The sequence below is a fragment of the Mycteria americana genome, chromosome 2 (genome assembly GCF_035582795.1).
Source record: "Mycteria americana isolate JAX WOST 10 ecotype Jacksonville Zoo and Gardens chromosome 2, USCA_MyAme_1.0, whole genome shotgun sequence".
Taxonomy (NCBI): Eukaryota; Metazoa; Chordata; class Aves; order Ciconiiformes; family Ciconiidae; genus Mycteria; species Mycteria americana.
In genome coordinates, this window is record NC_134366.1 from 128,976,210 (window position 1) to 128,997,998 (window position 21,789).

Below are 21,789 nucleotides of genomic sequence, written 5' to 3' on the forward strand. Positions count from 1 at the left end.
GACCCCCACTCCCCAGCTGCTCTCCATTCTGTTTTCCTGCAACTCAGACCCACTATATTGCTTATGATCAGCCAGAATGTATTCCTTTTCTAACTTCCCTCATCACTTTGAATGTTCTGTTTAAAAATTGTTGAAAAATGCCTCCTTTATAGGATAGTAAATCCTGATTTTTTTGAGCTTTCAGTCTTGTGAAGCTCACTAAAAGGAGGTTTTAGATAGATTCTGGTTCCCTCCAGGCCCTGGAAATTGGAGAAAGACAGACATAATAATGAAGATAGTTCAAACTCCAGTATTGTGCTACTCAGATTTGTAGAATAAATATAAAACATTTATTTCTGATCCTATTCAACACCAGCTCTTCACTGTTGATCTCATTTTACACAACTTCTTCATCAGATCTGTTCTCTGTTTTCATACTGGCCTTTTACACAGGGAAAGCTCCTTACTGTATAAAAATATTGACCATTATTTTCTGGATAAACAATTACCTGATTGTGAAGAACAGAATGCAGCAGGCCAGATTTCTGGAGTTGCTTGCAGGCAGAAAGGACAGCACTAAACCTAACTTGATCAAAACGTGCATCTGAATCAAACAGATCAACAGAACAAAGGTCCTCAAGGCTAATGAGAAAAGAGAAGCAATAACATTACATTGGTGGGGAGCTCTATGTGGGTTGTACACAACATTATTTACTTTCTATTTCTCACAGTGAGTGGCATTTGTTCTGGATTCAGGCTTACCAGAAAGCCCCTACTTACCTCTGTGGTGTGATTCTTTTTTTTATGCACAGTTTCAAAGATTCCTTGTAGGGAGATTTCATCAAAGCTTTCATGAGTCTTACTGAGATATCTGGGAGATTTTTCATGACTTGCACATCAGCAGTGTTAAAGCCTACGTGTGATGGATCACACACTGTCATCACCAGAAGCTCTATAAGGCTGGCATTAAGCAATTCCTTCTCAAGTAGCTAGAAAGAATAAAACATTAAATAAAAGCTTTATTTTAAAATCCATCTAGATTTCCCTATTTTATTCTTCATTACTTATCATTAGTGCTTATATCTAAAATGAAACAAAACATGGAACAGTAACTGTTCTCACTAAGTGACACTCTCTTTCTCTATGAAATGTCTGACTTTCAATCAATCGTGTTAATACACAGAAATTAAGTAACTATAGGAATATACATAGGATATATGTTATCTCATCAAACTGCACATAAGATCTTTTATGTCCACATAGGCCTGTTTCAGTCTTGATTATACACCTACAATCACTTTGAAATCCAGATGTACACCTCTGTGCACATTATTAGAGATTTACTTAAAACAAGAGACAGTCACAGTCTCAGAACTAAACCTGACAGTGTAAATTTCATAAGAGACTCGTAAGTACTATACTTTATATAGTTAAATACAGCTTATATTGCATCAAAGCCAGGCAAATGGAGAGACCTGAATATCTATACTGAATTCAAGAAAGAATTGCCACAATCTGCCTTTCAAGCAGCTAGCACCTCCACACATTTAAGGCCATCAGGACTCATGTAGGAAATACTCATTGCAAGTACTCCATACAGAACGACAATCTCATAATCAATATACAGGAGTCTCACAGTCAACATACAACTGGAATATACAGAAAATATGAATTCCTCTAATCAAAACTACATCAATCACTAAAATTAACTGTGCAACATAATTCTTTTCACTTACAGGCAAAGACTGTAACAGTTTGTGATGCTTAGTCATCAATTTCAATTAAAACACCTCTGAAACTGATATTCTCCAGCAAACTAACATCACAATGAAAACACAAATCTTTAACTACATATAAATTTTGTATATTTTATCCACTACAGATTTCAGTGCCTACCTTCCAGAAATCCTGCTGACACGTTTCCAGGATCATGGTGACAAACTCCATGATTCGGACTATAATGGTGCACTTGCTGTAATTATACATGTCTCTCTCTTGTGGACTGAACATGCTGCCTTTTGAACTGCAATCAAAGCACTGCTCTGCTGCGTAGATATCGTGCAAAGCAATAGTTTCAAGGAAGAACTGCACAGCCTCCAAGAATGAGGATCTTTCATTTACACCTAAGAAGAATCATACTAAGTTGAAATGATGCAGCTCTCAACTTTTAAATATATTATTTTGCGTTGGGAAGAAAATAGTCATCCTGAGATGATAAACAGAAAACCATCACATGTCACACCAGTATTTTCTGAATGTCTTATGCCAGTTCCAAATATTAACATTCTGGGCAGTGAAGGGTAGCTTTCTACTTATTGATCATTATAAGCCCTTATTAATGATAATGATTTAAGCATCTGTAATAAAATGTTGAAAATTTTAAATCCCTAGTTTTGAATCATTTGGCCCTATGCTAACTGCATCCAACAATGATCTTACAGTGTTGTTTTAAACCAAGACAGAGAGGACACTGACAGACTACCTAGAACTTGTACAAGACTTCATATATGAAGTAACTATGCAACTGTACTGTCAGTGATAAAAAGCATTTTGTTTAGACCTGCATGAATAATAAAAACTTTTTGATAGAGATATAATGGCTACACAAGGTATTACTATGCACAAGATCAAAATTCAAATACAAGGCTTCTGGATCTGATGCAGTTGAAGCATTAGGAACTGAAGAAAGGTAATACGTACAGGGCTTGAAGTGAAAATGGGACTTCATTCATTGCTTTCTGATAGCTCCCTCCAGACATTAATAAAGAGCAGGTAAACAGTGTTGGAAGGATTTAAAAAAAAAAAAAGAAAAAGAAAAAGAAAAAGAAAAAAAATCTATTGCTGTTCTCAGCAGAGGGAAATTGGCTGTACAGCATAATTTTTTTAAGACGAGATAGAGTAAAAAGAAGTTACTGGTGAGTGGATGATAGAGAGACAGAAATGTGAAGGTGTTTTTCTAGGACTGAAAGGAAACATTTTAAGATACGCTATTAACAAAGTACTAAGTAATCAAAAACCATCCAGTACAACAACTGTCATTGAAACCTTTGGGAGAATTGGTAAAATTCATCAACTCTATGTTTAATAAAACAAGCTTCAAGTCCAAGTTAGGAACTTGTCTAGGATGGGCTTTGTGTAACAGACATGAATGAACCTAATACAACAGTAATTGCTCACCCAGTATTTCATGAGGTTTGACCATTCGCAGCTCAAAGAACGTATTGTAGCAGTCCAGTGCTGCTAAGAACATATCCATCCACCGCATGACAGCCTGTAAACTGAAGGGCTCCTGCATACCACGGAGAGTTGGCTGAGAAAGGATCCCAGATGGACTTTTGGCATTGCTGCCACCCCCTTCAAATGTGTTAATGAGGAAAGAAACACCTTGTTCTTTTAGAAAATTAGCCAGCCAAGAAGATGGAGATTTGTTTCCTGATAGAAAGAAAAACACAAATATAAATTCTCTAGGAAAAACACATTTCAAGCTAGCAAGGAATTAGAGGCAAATGGACTGACATGTCCAAGCTTTGTGTCTTGAACTGGACCTTCTAGCAGAGAAGGTATTGGTTCTGGTCTAGCCTTGGTCATACTATTTAAATTACCCACAAGGAGGATGTCAATTTGTGAGACACTCCCACTAGTTCCCAGTCAGCAAATACTGCCTTCATAGCTGGATGCAACAGTTCTGGGCCTGTAATTTCGCCTTCCTGGCCAGAAGGAAGTTCGCAATAAATCCCTCTTCTATGTCCACAGACCCTGAGGTTCTCATAATATTTGACTTCCAGTATGAGCAACTACTTAGTTTCTGTTTAACAGCAGTGAGTGAACAGACATTTACTTCAAAAATAATTTTTCTTGTAATTAATACTTTGCACAGAAAACGTAGAGGGAAGGCATGCACAGTGTTTAGAAAGCAAAGATAATACTACATTGTGACTTACAATACCTGGTAATAAAGGAACAAATTCATAGAAGAGCTCCATGGCTTTATGTCGGCACTCTGTCTGAGGTCGTCCACACTGCACTAAGAGCCACTTGACAACTTCCTGAAGACACACTGGCTCAGTAGCTGGAAATCCTCTGCACAAAAATATTAGAGATTAACAGTGTTCATGACATCTACCAAGAAGCCATAGTCTTCCAGTTGAAAAAAATCAAAATGTTCCACGAGCATTATGAATGTCCTTTGATCCATGTAACCAAAACCCATCTATATTACAAGGAAGAACTCTTCTACAAGCACATCCTGCGCTGCTTTGCTTTCTCCCCACTCTACTTTGGATCCCCAGAGCATAGTCTTTGTGGCAAAATTTTGAAAAGCAGAATCAGGTTTCCTTCCTTCTCTTTGTAACACTCAAAGAGACAAAAATGCAGATTAAAGCTTAAATAAGCCCGCATGGTTTTATCCCACCCCTAATTATCCAGTCTCCTAACTTACCATATGCCACAGTAGTGAGCTAACTCCCAGATTCCACTTGCCTGTATTTTTAGGATCACAGGATAATTCAGGTAAAAAGGGACCTCAGGAGGTCTCTAGTCCAACCTCCTGCTAGGGTCAGCTATGCGATCAGACCAGGTGACTCAGGGCTCCATCCAGCCTGATACGGAATCCATTCTTGCTTCTTCCACCCTTTTCACTACCCCTCTTTAATCACTGATCATCCTACTGCTGCTTGTCCTACTTTTAATACTTACAGCAATTAAAAAAAAAAAAATAAAAACAGACTTGGGAGGAGTTTCCTCTAAATGCTTTGTAACACCAGTGCTAACATTATCATAAACGCTGCTGGGGGAAACATGCTTTTCTTTCCCTTTTGTCCTTGTCAAACTAAAGCAAGCTCTCTGTTCCTAGCTCACCACACTGGACTAAAGAATGACCATCATGATCCTTTTTTACCATGTCCAGCATTTCTCACCAGTGGTCCAACAGAAATAGCAGGAGATCTAGATCAGCAACACTCACAGGATGAATTCCGCATTCAGTCCTAAGTGTTAATGGAACTACATACATTGTTAACTAAAATGTAGTATTTAAAAAGCAACAAAATGGCAAACTGCTGACCGTGGTACTCGCCGTTTTCCTTTCTTGTTCAGAGAAGGCGCTTTATGCTTGATTATACGCTTCAGGTGGTTAATAGCATCACAACATTGTTGCGTGGTACCTGTTAGAGAGAATTGACATGTATAAATAAATGCTAGTAACGTGGTTAAATGAATCAAAGTATTATCACTATAGAAATGGTGCAAAAGACACATAGGATAATGTCTATCACCTCCACTGCTCTGTGCTTCTACAGTAAATTTTTCAAGGCTGCAGAACAAGATCATAAAATAGCAGACAAGTCAACACAGCCTGAGCTAACCGTGAGGCCTCTACTATAAAACTGTGTATTCTATTTTCTGTGCTCATGCTTAGAGAAACTGTAAAATTTTCCCATATGAATATTTCTTCTGGGGCCACTTCTATCATACCCTGAACCATTTCTCTGAAAGAAATAAATCTTCGTAACATCAATTTTTGGTTTTATGTTCTAATTACTATTAATTGATGAAAGTCAGAGCATGAAAAAAAAGAGAGAAAAGCAAGTTTACTGAAGAATCATTAGAACTGTGGAAGATGTCACAGATTCTTCACACAACTACATACTGTTGTAGAGAAAAATGACGAGGCAAACAGGAAAGTGTATTACAAAATGGTGGAAATCTTCCACAGAATATAGAGAAATGCCAATTTTTCAAGCATTTTTTTGGTTATAAAAGAGTAGACTTCAAGATTTTCATCAAGCTACATTTTTACAATGTGTAACTGCAAAACTAGGACTCAAATCAAAAGCACCACTAGCATTTTTAGTATTACTACAAAACTGTAAATCATTGTAAATGTGAAAAGGTTCTTTTTCTTGAGCACAAAATCTTCCACCTTTATATGTTGCAAGGAGTCGATTCAAAGAGTTCCTAACTAGATATCAAACGACCTCTCTATCAGTAATGAAAAATAATCCTTCCTTTGTTGCAAAAGTAAGCACATCTACTTTTCCTCCAGTTATAGATTCATGGTTTGGTTTAGTTTTTCTTTTCTTAATCCATATTTCAACAGGATGGCTTTTTTCTTCATTCCATAGTTAATTAATTACAGCTCACCTAATGATTTCTCGTCTTTATGGGTTAAGGCCAGACTTTCCAGAAACACAACCAATGCTTCAAATACAAACTGCTCCACCAGAGAATTTTCTTCCCTTTAAAAAGCAGGAATAAATATGATGAGAAAAATGAGTAGAAGAAGCACGAAGTGTGAAATTCTAATTAAAAAAAAAATAAGATACTGTAGAGATAAACTGCACAAGATTTTGGATGAAAAAGTACATCTAATCCACTCTAAAAGAACAGCCGTGAAGATTCGCTGACCACCTTTAAAAGGCATAAGTAACTTCCCATAAACTTGTGATAAAAATTTAAACTTCTGCACTCCCCACTTCCAGAAAGCCTGAAATACAAAATTATAGTTAAAAATTAATAATCTAACTCGATTTTACAGCTATTGTATTCATTAACAGAATGAGTACCAGTAGATGACTATTTGAGTTCTACACTCAATTCTTTTTATCTCCTTGAACTTTTAGTCCAAGTTAGCTACTGTTCCGAGCTCTGTTTGCTCACCTAAATTCTCTGTAGATGCTGTTAAAAGCAAGTGCTGCACCCAGTCTCTTGAAAGCACTGGGATGAAGAGCAAGACTATACAACCGTTTAAAAAGAGACTTGGTATTTGCTGGGCTTTCCTCCTGCTGTCTTGGTGTTGTCTGCTTAATAGACCATTTCAAAAATTCTTGTATGCACTGACCACAGAAATCTCTCAAAGTGCTGTCAACTGGATCCACTATGCCACTCTGAAATTACACAACATTACTTCATTACAAGAATGAAAAAAAAAGGCGTTGTCTCAGTGCAATTATTAGAGCATCTTATTTACACAGTATTATTTGTAAGTTAAAAAAGTGTACTCACACTTTCCCAGAAGTAATAAAGCCTCAAAATTACTACTGTCCAAGGGAAGGGGCAGCATTTCCAGCCCTCACAGCACTGGATTAGGCCTCAAAGATCTGGATTTCTATTCCCATCTCAGCTACTGAACAGTTTAGAAGCCTTGTCTAAGCCAGTTTCCTCTGTTTTAGAAGTGGTGTGACAACACTGGCTTTAATTTACAAAAAGTAGTGCAAAACCTCCTGACTTATCTTGCCTCCAGCCACTTCAGATCAGTGCAAAAGCCAGTTTTAAATTTAAAGCTTTTGCTGCTGGGGAAAGCAAAAAACCTTAGAGGAAAATTAAGCACACATCAAATGCAACTTTCATTCAGAGTGGGGGAAAAAGGTTATGTATTTCAGTAGTTCCTTGTATACACTTATAAAAATAGTGTTTCATTAATCCTATAAGCACCCTAAAGACTCTACCTGCATTTTGAGAATGTCAAAGTAATAGAGAAATCCATCATCAAAATCTTGGTTAAGAAACATTAAAAGATCACAGAATTGATAAACTGGTTTCCTTCTTTCAGACAAATGAGGAGCCATTATACCTGCTTATGTGCTCCTGATTATTTCAGTAGTAAAATGATGCTAGTTAAAAATAAAGTCATATGGCACAGAAAAAAGAGAAGGAAGACTTATGACCTACCAAGATAGCTTCCAGGAACACCACCGTATCTTGACTCTCAAATTTTTTGTTGTTCGTAAACCAGTGAATGAGTTGCATGACTAAAGGCTCATACAACTGTCTTGTTACCTGAAAAGAGGATTAGGATTATCCATTTCTAGGATTAATATATTTCTATGCTATTTTGCTATTTGAAATATGTAAGAATTAAAAAAAAATACTTATTTGAAAAAGGGTCTATAAAATGAATAATCGGCTTGATATTACATTCCCATACCAAGGATTTAAAAAAAAAAAAAATCTGGTTAGCTACTTTCTATTCAACTAGTCTCAAAAGACCTTCAAGCTTACTTTCAGTAAGATCCTCTGAGACAGACAAAAAACATTGCATGCCACGGACTGATATGCCAATGTACAGCCAGGGAAACAGGCAAGTTTGGTTTTAAGCTGTATTTCGATCTAAAATCTCTCTTAATCTTTACCATATACATTATTCTAACTTGCTGGATTTCAACAATTCTACCTGTAAGTCAACCTGATCAAATACTCTCATACTATAACATGAAGGAAAGAACCATTAAATATACTTGCTTACATACATACATGCCTATAATACAGTGTGTATGCCTGCGTGCATTGGTTTGGACCAGGCATTATTTACCTATGGTTTATGTTCAGCCATATACCAGCAAAAAGGGTTTCACCTAAACTGGTAACATAACTTCCTGTATATTTTAACAGACCACAGATCCCTTTGGTCTAAAAAAAGAATCTGGATGCCAGGGTCCAAACAGCAGTCTGAAAAGGCACAAAACCTGTAATTTCAGTGGAGCTGAACCTATGGGTCTATTCTGTTTTGTGTAAAGGAGGAGAAATACCAAGTTCTGATGTTTGAATTAAATATATCATCCTTAGCTATCAGAGGCAGCTTCAAATTCTCTCCCAAATGCTTTTCTTGTGGATTGTAGCTTTGCACTCATCCAATATTGAAATAATCAACTTCACCTCAAATTAACTTATTACAGAAAAAGAAAAATTTGGAAATTAAATACAGCAATAAAGAGGAACTACTACCACAAACTCTTTGAATGAACCTTGAAACTTGAATCCTGAAACTCGAATCTTGAAACTCTCATGTATTTGTACACTCCTTTGAGTTACTCTGAATTACACTCTATTATTAAAGTCTTAGAAAAGGCTTCCACCCCTTGCCGCTCCTGAAATCCTGAAAAACTATCCCTAAAATAGAATTTCAGCTTGCAAAATACATTATATTTGGGGGAAGGGAAAAAAAAAGGCAATGTGTTAGGATAACTTCTAACAGGATAGCTTCTAAATAAAATTATAAATTAATTCCCACATTTAGAGGTATTTTAAACAATATAAAATGCATACAAATTAAGCTGTTTACCTGGTCTACGTCACAAGCAAGACGAAGCAGTACTGGAAATAATCGCTTATGTAACTGATACATAGGTGGGGGACCCTGACGTCTTTCTGGCATCTGAGATGCTTTCCCCAACATATACGTGACTATGCTGTGCAGCAGCTCACATGCTGCAACCTGAAATTTAAAAATCCCTTTGGTTATGCATCCATTACTTTCACAGAGAAGACAAAATTGTGGGCAGGAGAAAATGAGTCAAAAGAAAGGATGTACTTGAGAAATCATTCCAATCTATGCTAAATCACCATTCCAGGAACAGATCATGTCCATGGAAATAATTTACACACATTCTAACTGGCCCTTCTCCTAATGTTTTAGCCTCTGTCACTTTTCAGCTGGAGAAAATTCATCACTGCATAAGTCACCCATCATCATGTGTTCAAAGATACCTCTGTTCCGGACTCTCTTTGGATATTAACATCCCAATCCAGCAAAGCAGCAAAATTTGTTCAGCAGCAAAATTGCTTAGATGCTCTGCTGGACTGTGCCCACAAGCTCATAGGCTAGACATGAGAAGGAGGCCAAGCAACACTGAAGATCAACTAATTTAAAATTTTCATTTTTATGTTAAGTCTAACTCTCAAAGCGCAATGGTGTCTGATAGAGCTTATAGCAACTTCTGCTCTTTAGTTTTTAAACACTCAGAATAATGTCATCATGAAAGAGCACCAAAGAAGCACATTGCTACCTATGAATTAATTAAAACAGGTCTTTCTTAACAGGGAAAACATTTTATGCAGTATTTATCAGCTAGCATAAAAAAAGATGCCGAAAAAACATTAATACTTTTGTTTGCCTGTCACTTGCAGAAAGAGCCAGTTCAGTCACACGAGGCAAGAATAAATCCAAGTAGATGACAGGCTTCATATCTGCAAATGGTACAGCAAAGCTCAGACGCTTCTCAGTGTCCCAGGATACACATTTCTTCATCATCTCTTCTGCAGAGGTAGCTAATGCATTTGAAAACACCAAAACAAGAAAACCTCCTTTATATAATATACACAGAACAAGTATTTCTGTAGCTCAGTCAAAAAAATCCGTAGCCTTCCAACTTCAGTTAGATTGCCATAAAATGTTAATGCTTTATAAATTACTGGGTATTACAAGTACCAGAAGTATGTTAGAAGGCCGGTTTTATTTGCACATCCGAACAGATGTTTAGCCACTACACAGAAAAAATAATTGCAGCCGACGTTTCCGGAGACAGACACAGCAGCCTCCAATTTCAATACAGGCAGGTTTGGAGTCAATTACAAACCCAGAAGACACTGAATCACACTTGATTTAAAATACCTTTTTAAGATGTCCAATGTACTACTTCTGTCTTTTACTGTTATAAACAATCAGACAGGAAGATCCAACATACAGACTCCTGCAGTTGCACAGAAAATCACTACATTTATGGCTATGTCCTCCAAAGAAAACTGTCCTACTTACTCCCTTCTTTCCTTATATTCCCATATTTGTTAATTTGGTTAACAAAGTCTGACCACACTTTGTATTTAATTTCCAGGGAATAATGCTACTTTCCCACAGTATTTCTGAATAAGCAACAGAGAATTACTTGGCCAAAAGAGAATTGATTGTAAAGGCAGAAAAAACAAATGTAAACACTAAAAGAAAGGAACAAAACTTCTACACAACTAGATTAGGTTTTAGACCGACTAAATTTTTATCCCTTACAGCTCATGGTCAGGTACTTACGCTATACTTTTCCATTTTTGTTTTACTTAGATTTTATGATATTTAATAATTAAATTATAACCCTTATTCACAGACTGAACAGAGAAGAGCAGAAAACTTTTTTTTTTTTGAGGAGGCACTCAAAGGGAGCTCTACTACCTGGACATACTAAAGGGATGGTGCACCTTAAACTCACAAGTGAAGAAGTAAGCTTGCTGAGACTTACACAGTTCACAGGCTGCAGTTCTGCAAAACTGGAGTAAGTGAGAATTGCAGTAAAAAGGTGGAAGCAAGTACTGAGGAGTTACAAACTGGGTCAAAGTTTTAAAATGGCTTTGCAGCCAGAGCGTGAAGGGGGGGAAATAAATAAAACCATACACTCAGATGCATATAATTTTTTTGCCTTTAACTGAAGTTTTCTACACACTTTCTGCATTCCATAGTAAGTTAATGAATACTTTGCTCTCCTAAGTGAATAAAAGCAATTCCAGAAGTGAATAAAAGCAATTTTGTTTACACAAGAGCAACAAAAAACAGCTTTCCTTGAAAAGCTCATACATTCTTATAAAGTGATGTTGAAATCTCACTGAAATCAACTTTCAAGAGAGACAGCAGAGGGATGTAAATATTTTTATTTACACTGACAGGACACTCACCTGTAATTAAGTTGTGGTTGATCTGCCCTCCCAAAGATCCAAGAAGGCGTGCCACTCTGGTCCTTACTGCTTCCAAGGAGGGACTGTCATCCTACATAATTCAACAGATTTACATTAGTGAAGGAGGAGTTACTTCTATACATAAGTAACTTGGTTTACATTTACTATGTAAAGTAAATAAAGTTTTATGGCTCTTATTTTAAGGTTCATTAAGGTTTTATCACTCTTATTAACATATGGATGAAGAAGGTAAAATGAAGAACCTGTGGGGAGGAGAACCACATCAAACAAGAGAACAGTTTTTGTTCAATAAGCAAAAGAGGGGAAGACTGGAAAGCATTTTCATCACATTTTGTGGGCTTTGAACTGCCATTTCTCAAGTAAACGTTAAAATTTTATCATCACAGATAACACATACCTACAGAATGATGTAATAGTCTAAAAAGTGCAAAGAAATCTGAAGTGAAAATTACTCTTTTAATTTGCTTTAATCCAGACCTTAAAGTTTAGATCCTGTATCTTTATGCAAGCAGCCAAATAATTTTCATAACCAGCCTGTATGGGATATAAAATTCACTCATTTTGTTTAAAGACCACGAGGATGGAAAGAGGTTTTTTTTATATATATATATATATATATTTATATATATATGAATAACTATTAGTTTCACACCTAATAAAGGTTTATTCCAAGCTAGTTTGTGCACTGGAACATACGAATAAAAGTATACTTATTTTTAGCTACTTGAGAAGTCACTGGTCAAAATGATAGTATGTTTGACTTCTAAGACTATGAATCCACCCACAAGATAACTTAAAAAAAAAAAAAAAAAAAAAGGTTACACATTCACAAAATGGCATTTGCACACTGCACCACTGCTAGCTGGGGCCTGATTTTAGGTGTAGCAGTTAAATTTTTGTTTCCACAATATATTAGTCGAGCAGTAATGCTGACTTACAAGATTTCTTCAGTTCCCTTCCCCTACTTCATTCCCATTCTCACCCTACAATATGACATCTTTCCAGCTGTGCTGATGCAACAAGCTTTTTGAGCCACATTGTAGAATGGGATTCATTGAACTGATCTAAGGTAGAAATAACCCTCAGAAAAAAAAGTATGTATGCAGGAAAGGAAGAGAAACAGGGAATTGATTAACTCACATTTAACTCTAAAAACAAACAGTGTTCTTACCAATGCAAGAGTCTTTGCTTTTCTTAAATGCTGTATCACAACTTTATTAAATCCCTTCTGGGCTGCTCGAGAAAGTTTCCTCACTTCCCAGTTATTCTGGGATTCAACTGATGAACAAAAAACCCAGCATATTAGTATTAGTTTATTGTAGCTACGCCTCATGCACCTACTCATAGTTTCTTTTAAAAAAACCACCCTGGTTTTGCACATTTTTATTTTTAAGATGTCACAATAAAATGAAAGAATAATCTTTCATTTTAAATCGTTATTAAGGAAAATAATTCTCTATTAGTGAAAACTAAGCTGATTTAAGGATACAAAGGACAAATCACAGAGAAGTATCATATAAAATGGTTACAATTAATGATTGTTTGGCAGTAGCAAATAAATCCTAGTTTAAGAAAAAGGTAAATTTTGGGGTGTGAGTGAAATTATGTTGTTCCAAACACAGGAAACACACAAACCACAAAAAGTATGTCACATTCATATCTCTAGGTGTGACTATGCAAAAATCATTTTCCTCTCCCTCAAGAGTAAAAATTCATTGCCTGTATGTACCTGTAGAAGTAGAGGTTTTCAAATAACAATCAAGAAGAGGTAGAACATCCTTGTAGTGAGGTTGCATTATATGTCTGGGAATGTGAGCTGACCAGTCTTCCAAAGCATCCAGTCCCAGATCAGCCATTGGGATACAGCTAAGGCCCAGCTTAAATGCATTCTATGTGTCAAATGCAAAACTATCAGTCTTTCATTTTTATTGACTACTATTATTTAAAGGTAAAAAATATATACATATTTGAAAGCATTTAGCATACAATACACCTTCCTTCTTAATAACTTTTGTCTGCTTAATATTTCACTCAACATCAGCACAGGAGATATATGTTACATTGCAACATAGGCACTAACAGAGTCAGTTTAGTGCAAAAGCAAATTCTGACAATTTACTTGTTTATCCAAAAAGTCGAGTATTCTATCTCACTGAAGACAGTGCAAAGCTTAAGGGTTATCTTACTTACTCAACAGGATACTAACTTTGCTCCAGAATTTTTGTACGTGTTTTAGAAAAAAAAAAAGTCTTAGCTGTACATCACTTTGACCCACCTGCAGTGCGGGAATATATGCTGTGATATCAAGCATGATGATGTCATGTGGTAAAGAGAGCAAAAAATTAAGACAGGATGCCAACAACTCATCTTTATACTGTTTCATTTTTGCTGTAACCTAAAATTCAGATAAATAGGTCAAGAACAATCATAAACCTTATAAGATCTTGATTTAGGTATATCAATACCAAGGGAAAATATGGAACTCAAAACCAATACTGGAATCTCATTCACCTGCAGATGGTTACCAGTAAGTATTTAATGCACAATTATACAGTTATTTCTCAATTGTACATCAATAAGTGACCACTACGCCTCTTCCAACATTAAATAAAAAACAGACAGAAAAAACCCACTATGTTGCATAATTGAAGCAGCTGTAATACTTCTATCATACATGTAAGATTTCTCAGAATATGTAATTTTGATTGAGTCATTTATGCTTACATTCAGACTAAGAAAGTTAGCCAGCAAAATAACTTACCTCTTTTCCAAACTTTACAAACAGTGCAAAGCAAGACCTCTTTTCTGGGTCTTCAGGACATTTTCTGAGACTCTTTGGACTGACACCCTACCAAACAGAAACCACAAGTTAACAGTATTAAAAAATGTAGTACACAGTACAAATATGAAGCACAAGCTGGACTCAAAATAAATACATGACTGTCCAATATGAAATCGGCATCAATGAAAATTTGAAATGTACATTTGTTCTCTCAGTGCTTAGAAACTAACACTAGTACCATGCACTGAGAGTCAACTTTTTGGAATACACTTAACATTACCCAAAATAAGCAAGATATGTAGGACTGAAAAATAACTTTTCAATGGCTTAATTTTCTCCTTGCCCTCCCATCTAACAAACCATAAAAGAAAAAAAAATCCCTAATAGTCGATGCCCAGGTGGCAAGAATGCAAGTGGAATAAGAAAACAGCAATTGTCAACATCATCTACAGTACAAGCATCTAAACCAATGAGTTCGCAAATTTGCTTCACTTGGTGGCATCACCAGCAGTGGCAGGGACAGTTCTGGGCTCTGTGGTGGGCTACACACACAATGGGATGATGCACCATCACCCTACAATAGCTTCCATAACGCAAATGGTGCATCGTATTTCTTGTGGAAATCAGCGAGTGGAATACAAGTATACCACAGAAGTTGACTAATTAACCCATATATGTCTCTGCTGTTCTGGCTATATTGTTTCTGATATCCAAGCTATCTTCTGTACCATCTGTGCTGCAAGGGTATTTCCTATCCCTCTGTTCACCCAGCTCAGGATTTTGGAAAGAGCATTACGCATGGATGGTGTCTCTTCAGAAACTGGGCTTCTAGTCTAAATTTTTACTTTCTATGTGCTTGTAACTATGGAGGCATAGGATGCTATAAACATTTCAAACAACTTCAATAAACTATTTTCCATAGCGCATAAAACACTTTATATAAAGAACTGCACCATCATTAATACAACATGTTACCCCTCCATTAGGAAAAGAGATCTCACCTCAAAGTATTTTATTTTCTTGGCAATTTTCATTGTAACAGAAAGCAGCTTGTAGAATCCACTAATAAGAGGTAGTCTCGTTGAATGTATAATGAGCTCATAACCAAAGGAATACACCCAAGGGTTAAAGTATTCAACATGCTTCTCTGGAAGTATCTCTCTAAAACAGATGCACAGAAAACATGGGGGGGGGAGAAACTTAATAAAATATTTGTTTGGGTTTTTTTCAAACTTTCAAGTCAGTACAAGAAAGAGAAGTATTGTTGTAACAGAGCAGCTCCAAAGACAATGAGGGAATAATTACATGCTGCCTACTGAGGCAAGCATAGGAAGACTTTTATTTTACTTTACAGCGCAAAGCCATTTCCTCCTCATTACATCTCGTCATTAAATTTATACAAACACGCATACTCACGTAGCACATTTCATTACCATGACTGCAGTATTGCTAGGGGAAATCAACTGGACCTTCACAGGCAAACAATGCTGTACCTTTCGCTTAATGACCCATACTACTTTACGAAGACTGTATTTCTGGTCTCTCGAGTACTTGGTACATATGGTCAGTATGATACTAAAAGTTACAACATATATTGAAAGACAATTACACCCAAATAATGAAAGCTAATTACTCGTCTCCTGTACTCTTTAAAACTGAGCTGATGAGCTAGGATGTTTTTACCTATGACCCAGATGTCTGAAACACACTTACTGTCTCCCTGCTGATCAGCTTGTGCATTTTGAAATACAGTCTATCATCTTAAGTCAGAAACAGGCACCTTAAATAAATCTGACTTTAAATTTCTTCCAACCACTTTGTAACTTCCAAACAACATAAAAACATATTAATACCTGCAGAATTCCACTAGATTTATAAAGGCAATAAAGTCTGTTGGCTTTGTTGGCTGAAGGTTTGAAGCAGGGTCAGAAGTAGGCCCAACCAAAGCACTGTCAGTTTCATTTTCATCCTGAAAATAAATATTGAAGCAAGAACACTGGATCTGTGACAACACAGAAAGCATTTACACATTTTTTCCAGATAAAGAGTCTCCTCCTCTTTTTCTAGCTGCTACAAGCTAGTCTGACACCGACAAATTACTAATAATTGACACATCAATAATTCAAAGAAATAATATGGGTTGCTTGCTCATAAGCAAAAAGTGAGTAGAAAAATGTAAACCACTAGATGCCAAGGTAGGCATCACAGATTCTGTGAACTTCTTCCGATTTTGATGTTCCAATCAGAACTAACACTGCATGCAATATCCAGAAATATGAAGTAAAACATTTTGACTCGTATGAACATTACTTCAAGGACATTATGAGGAGGTACATAAGCATAATGATAAAAAACCCAAGGAATGTGATTTTGGTTCCCCTACAATGGCAGAAACTAATGGACAAATCATCAGGTCTCACCTGTTCATTAACATCCAGTTTCTGAACAGTCAGGTCCAACTTCTCAATAATCTTCAAAATAGATTTTATAAGTTCATCATATAGCAAGCGATTCAGGGACTGCAGCCTTGAATTTGCAGTAAGAAAGTTTTCATCTTCAAAAACACATTCCTTTGTAGGAGGAAAAAGTTCACGTTTCAAAACACCAATGAGAATTATTTCTTGAATTTACAAACCAAGGTTTGAATGATTCAGAGGATTCAGCTTTAGACGTTCCTCAGCTATGGAAGCCTAAAATTCAGCCCTGTTTAATTCATTTATCAGCCACAAAATCCAACTAAATCCAGGAAACAGTTCTTCTACAGCATGACATTTGGAAAAAGTCTAGGGCTAGAAAAGCAGTGATAAGACTCAGGATTACTTTTCCTTTTGTGTTTCCATGTTAACTACGCTTTTACCTTCATTGTGTCACAGTTCAGTAGACTTCTAAAGAGATGCAGATAGTCCTTATATGTTGGTACTTTCGATCTCCCTGTCCCAACCTCTCCAGCTTCAACTGAGTCTTCCGATCCAGAAGTTTCTTTTCCAAAAAAATCCTGAAAGGACACACAACATTTTTCAGAAACACTGTATATGTAACTACTTGACTCAAGCCAAAACACAATGTAAAATTACTTATGCAGGTAGAAACATGAAATGTTTAGCTTTCTCATTTAACCAACCTGAAAAGAGCACAAAACAACCATCTCCTTTCAAAAAATCTCTAAAGCTCTTCTGCTTCCAGTGGTAGCTATTTGAGAAACTCTGTAGTTATCCTGCTGCACAGGATTAAAAAGCTTTAAAATCCTCCCTTAACACAAACATTCAGTAAAACTTTCAACGTGTCCAAAATTTGTTAACCTGGAAGAAAGCTAGATGACCTTAAGTACAACCTACTTCGTTATAGACAATCTGAGCAAACAAGAACTGCAGAGAACAAAAGTCTATTTCCTGTTAATTTTTTCATTCAGTACAAGAAGCGCATCCTCATTATGCTGAGCAGACGTAGGGACCAGAGACTAATAACAACTGAACCACAATTCAAAGTGGGTGGTACTGTTTTCGCTTCTTTGGGCCTTCCCCTGTTTACTGGGCTAGATCTTCAAGAACTGGAATGCATACTCTAGGAAGCTAGATAAAATAAATATGTTTAAACAGTTATTTTACCTTTGAAAATGTTATTGGCTTGGAGAAGATTCTGATTAATCCCTGATGCACTGAAACAAACAAACAAAAATGCCTGAACAAACTTAAAAAGGCACAGATTACATATCACTCATTACATTAGCAATGAATTAAACCAGTCTTCTATTTTCTACATTCTGTCAGGATGAGGGAGAGGCATTAAGAACACAGATTTTTCTTTAAGGACAAATATTGCCAAAACCAGAGCCATAACTCTAGGATGTTTCACATGCAACCAGTTTTGAACTTGCTTCTTACTACTTTTTCTCAATACTGCTTTGACTTTTTCCTGAGTCTGAATGCAGTGATGACCAAGGCACTGCCCATAATGCCCATATTGAAAAAGGCAACAACTCCCAATGACTCTCACAGACATGGACTTAGGATCTCCTTTCTGGCACAGTGCTTGGGTGCACCACATCCCAAATCAAGAACACGGAAAACAATGAAAATGCCACAGCAATAGAGAAAAGCCACCATAAATAATTGAAAGAAATTAAAAATAATTTCTGAAAATCATTATAATGAATTGTCAGCATGCTGGAGACTACTAGAATTGTCAGCTACCAATGCTGACACATTCATTATTACATTCACAGGACTTTATCTGACTAACCGCATATTTCGAATTTTCATTTTTACTATGTACAAGTTCCAGAGCATAAAACGATTGCATTTCTAATAGAGATGACACTACTTTCTGTGATATTTTGTAGGGATAACTGAAAGGGTATTGAACAGGTTTTTTTACATTTTTCTGTGAAACTCCTTTCTCCCCACAATCCTTCAGAGCAGGAACATAAGCCATGCTTAAACAGATTATCACAAAAATATGTTCTCCTGCCCTTGATGATAGCCACTCTGTCATGCGAAACAGTTGTTAAATGTACTCCTTAAGTGATTTAACAATAGATATTGAAAAATTACAATGAGAACCCTAAACCTCCATTATTAGAGGGCGGGAAAAGCTTCATTTTTGACCCCAAATGGCTATTCCACGTATCTCTCTTAGAACCAGTTAATCAATTTAGGGAAAAAAAAATCCAAACCAAAAAACCACCCCTGCCCCCCAAAAACACAACAAAGTTAATATCACAGACTCACCCACAGTGCTAATAAAACTCCAGAGAACTGGACCTTTTCCTGAGAGGGCTAGAAATACCTTTATTATAGACTTGCAACAGACTAACTGCATTTTTTCACTGTATTGTGGAAAGCTATTTATCTGCAGCACAACTAGATGTTCAAGAACCGGAGTGTATACTTCAGGAATCTAGAATAAATAAAAGCAAAACATCGATCATGCAAAGACAATGGTTATCACTCAGTATCAATTTGAAGAATTATGCTAAATTGTTTCAGCAAGATACTTTGTTACAAGAATTTACAACACCTGTTCTGAGAACAATAAAAGACCTAGCAAGTGAATTCAACTTAGATACAAAAAACCCCAAAACCAAACAAAACAAACAGAATAAGGAAGTTTCCTGGAACACATTATGAAAAGTAGCTCCTGAATAGATTAGTGCTTCAGTGGAACCAGCTTATTAGAAAGCTTATTAGAAAAGTACCAATTTAATTAAACCATAATAACACAGAAGTATAATCTGTTCATCCTTAACAATCTGAATACAGAATGTAAATGAGTCTCTTCTCTGCCCCAACCTTACTTCCCAGCTCCAGCTAGGATCCAGAAAGCCCTCAGCAGAACACAGAGAGCATAGCATCGGAGGAAAATCGAAGTACCAGCCTCAGAGAACACGCTAAGTATCAGTACCAAAAGAAAAGGCAGCAATAGAGTGGTATAAATGCATAAAGAGAAGGGTAAGGCTAGGTCCAAATAAATAACTTCGCCTAAAATAAATGAAAACCTATTCACATCTGGCTACCATGGTTTTCATCACAATGCACTGTAGCGTTTTATTGAGTATATTCTGTGCATTTTCTTTATTTAAATAAAATCCAATAAAGTATTCTCCTGATATTCTTCCCATCCCCTATGAGCTAAACATCATCGTATTTCAGATAAAGAAACACCTTCTATCATAGGTAAGTTCACAGCTACTACCTCCTCATACATCCGTACCTGCATTAAAAAAAATTGACTCGTACTTTAAATACTTCACTTACTGCGTCTATATAGTATATCACACTTGCAATGGACTGGAGGAAACTTGGTAGCTGATACAGATGGTCATCTATTGTTTCTGCTTCTGTGAGGTACATTTGCTTACAACGCTGAAGGAGCTCAACATACATGTCGTCAACATCCTTAGAATGTATAGCTTTACAGGGCTTACAGAGGGAAAAAAAAATACTGACTTAGCAACTTTGTACAGTCAAGCAAACGTATGCTGTAGCACTAAAACCCAGCCAAGTATTCACTGAACCATAATAATCATCATCATCATAATCTTTTAAATTTTTCCAGGAACTCAATACATCTGAATAAACTAAGTATTCTACTTGCTACATGTATGAGAAACAGGGCACCTGCAATGAACTAAACCAATAGTTCACTGATGCAGTGTAATTTACAATAAGAGTACTTGAACTTTCAGTGACATGATTTCAAATCCAGCCTGAAAAGCATGGAGTTTGGCTGTAAATATCTTAAATATGGCATTATGGATGCTAATATTCACTTATATTTTGACCTAGCTGCATTAAAGTAGTAAGTGGCTTACCTTAATGTGGCTTAACCAATTAAAATTCACAGGCTACTACTATTTAACATTTAACTTAGCAGCCCAAATTCTGAACTTTTATTGTGCTGGGATCTGTACGAACAGAGGATAAAGACTACTCCTAAACTAATGAACATGTGGAAAGCATCCCAAACAGTACTAGAGGGTATGTAATAATGCTTACAGATTTCTGTAGAATGATTTGTAAATCACAGTATTTAGCATGAGCTAGGTCAAAAAGCAGTCTTTGTGGAAAAGGAACCAGGAACCAGATCACAGGCAAGAATTGTAGTAGGGAACTGACCATGGAAAAAGAGTGGACTGATTTAGGCAATGACAGAATACGAGAGTTAGGCTAAAGGTTGAATCTAGTCTGCCCAAAAACATGCTGACAAAATTAAGACTATCCATTTATCATTTGTAGAACTGCAAGTATTACTTTAAAATTATTTTAGTGATTAGACAGTAAAGAAATATTCTGCCTTGAAACTGAATCAATCACTGAACTTGTGTTCAGGCTAAGGCCACTACTTGCAGTAGCAGCAAGACTCTTCTTCCTCATAACCTAGCATCTGATCCTTGGCCAAGATTTAGTCTAAACAGGCTAACAACTATTACTGTGTCTTAACATACTAAAGATTTATAGGTATTGGAGCATTAAGATCCCTTTTTCCTGTTAAAATGTGCAGTATTATCCTATGTCTGTATTTACCTTAAGCAACTTTAATTAACTTCTTGTGTTCCATAACAGATACTTTTAACAAGCTTCTTTCAATTCAGTAATTTGAAATCCTTCATTTTTTCTGGGAACAATACCTTTAACTCAATTCCTTTCTAGCTCATATCATGGAAGAGGAAGACTAGGTTTCAACAAAGCACATCGAAAATTCTACAAAACAAATGCACTCTGCTCGAAAGGTAGCAAAAGGGAAAGGATTCAGCTAGTAACCAGCTATTCTATCACATTTCCTAACCTTCTCTAAATAATCTTTGAGATTATTTAACTTAATCTTTGCTTTGAGAGAAAGAAAAAAAAGGAATGTCTAGAATTTTGTTATATAAAAGTTGGGGTACCACCATCAAGCGTATAGGTTGCAGATAGATAAACAGCATCCTTTCTTTATAGAACCTTAACTTTACTTTTATATTCCTATTTTAATTGACCACTGACAAAAACTGGAAGTTGGTTCTTAATTGTGCTTCCTGACAAATATATCTGCCCTCCACATAAATATATAAGCATGGTTTTGTTTTTTTAATTCGG

At 36.2% G+C, this 21,789-nt stretch overlaps 1 protein-coding gene across 2 annotated transcripts in view; it reads right to left on the reverse strand.

Annotated features, from left to right (window-relative positions):
* PRKDC (protein kinase, DNA-activated, catalytic subunit) overlaps window positions 1-21,789 on the reverse strand; it is an 87,728-nt gene that overhangs the window by 58,011 nt on the left and 7,928 nt on the right. For both annotated transcript variants that reach the window (XM_075494613.1, XM_075494612.1), the window contains exons 12-34: window positions 19,969-20,133; window positions 18,943-19,111; window positions 17,821-17,870; window positions 17,073-17,210; window positions 16,636-16,785; window positions 16,069-16,184; window positions 15,217-15,376; window positions 14,195-14,281; window positions 13,709-13,828; window positions 13,163-13,322; window positions 12,605-12,711; window positions 11,413-11,503; window positions 9,860-10,023; window positions 9,038-9,190; window positions 7,648-7,755; window positions 6,637-6,863; window positions 6,121-6,215; window positions 5,042-5,141; window positions 3,926-4,059; window positions 3,157-3,411; window positions 1,876-2,102; window positions 760-968; window positions 489-621 (exon numbers count right to left, since the gene is read on the reverse strand). In XM_075494613.1, the coding sequence (XP_075350728.1) occupies window positions 489-621; window positions 760-968; window positions 1,876-2,102; window positions 3,157-3,411; window positions 3,926-4,059; window positions 5,042-5,141; window positions 6,121-6,215; window positions 6,637-6,863; window positions 7,648-7,755; window positions 9,038-9,190; window positions 9,860-10,023; window positions 11,413-11,503; window positions 12,605-12,711; window positions 13,163-13,322; window positions 13,709-13,828; window positions 14,195-14,281; window positions 15,217-15,376; window positions 16,069-16,184; window positions 16,636-16,785; window positions 17,073-17,210; window positions 17,821-17,870; window positions 18,943-19,111; window positions 19,969-20,133 (3,318 nt within the window). The remainder of the gene's footprint in view (window positions 1-488; window positions 622-759; window positions 969-1,875; window positions 2,103-3,156; window positions 3,412-3,925; window positions 4,060-5,041; window positions 5,142-6,120; window positions 6,216-6,636; window positions 6,864-7,647; window positions 7,756-9,037; window positions 9,191-9,859; window positions 10,024-11,412; window positions 11,504-12,604; window positions 12,712-13,162; window positions 13,323-13,708; window positions 13,829-14,194; window positions 14,282-15,216; window positions 15,377-16,068; window positions 16,185-16,635; window positions 16,786-17,072; window positions 17,211-17,820; window positions 17,871-18,942; window positions 19,112-19,968; window positions 20,134-21,789) is intronic.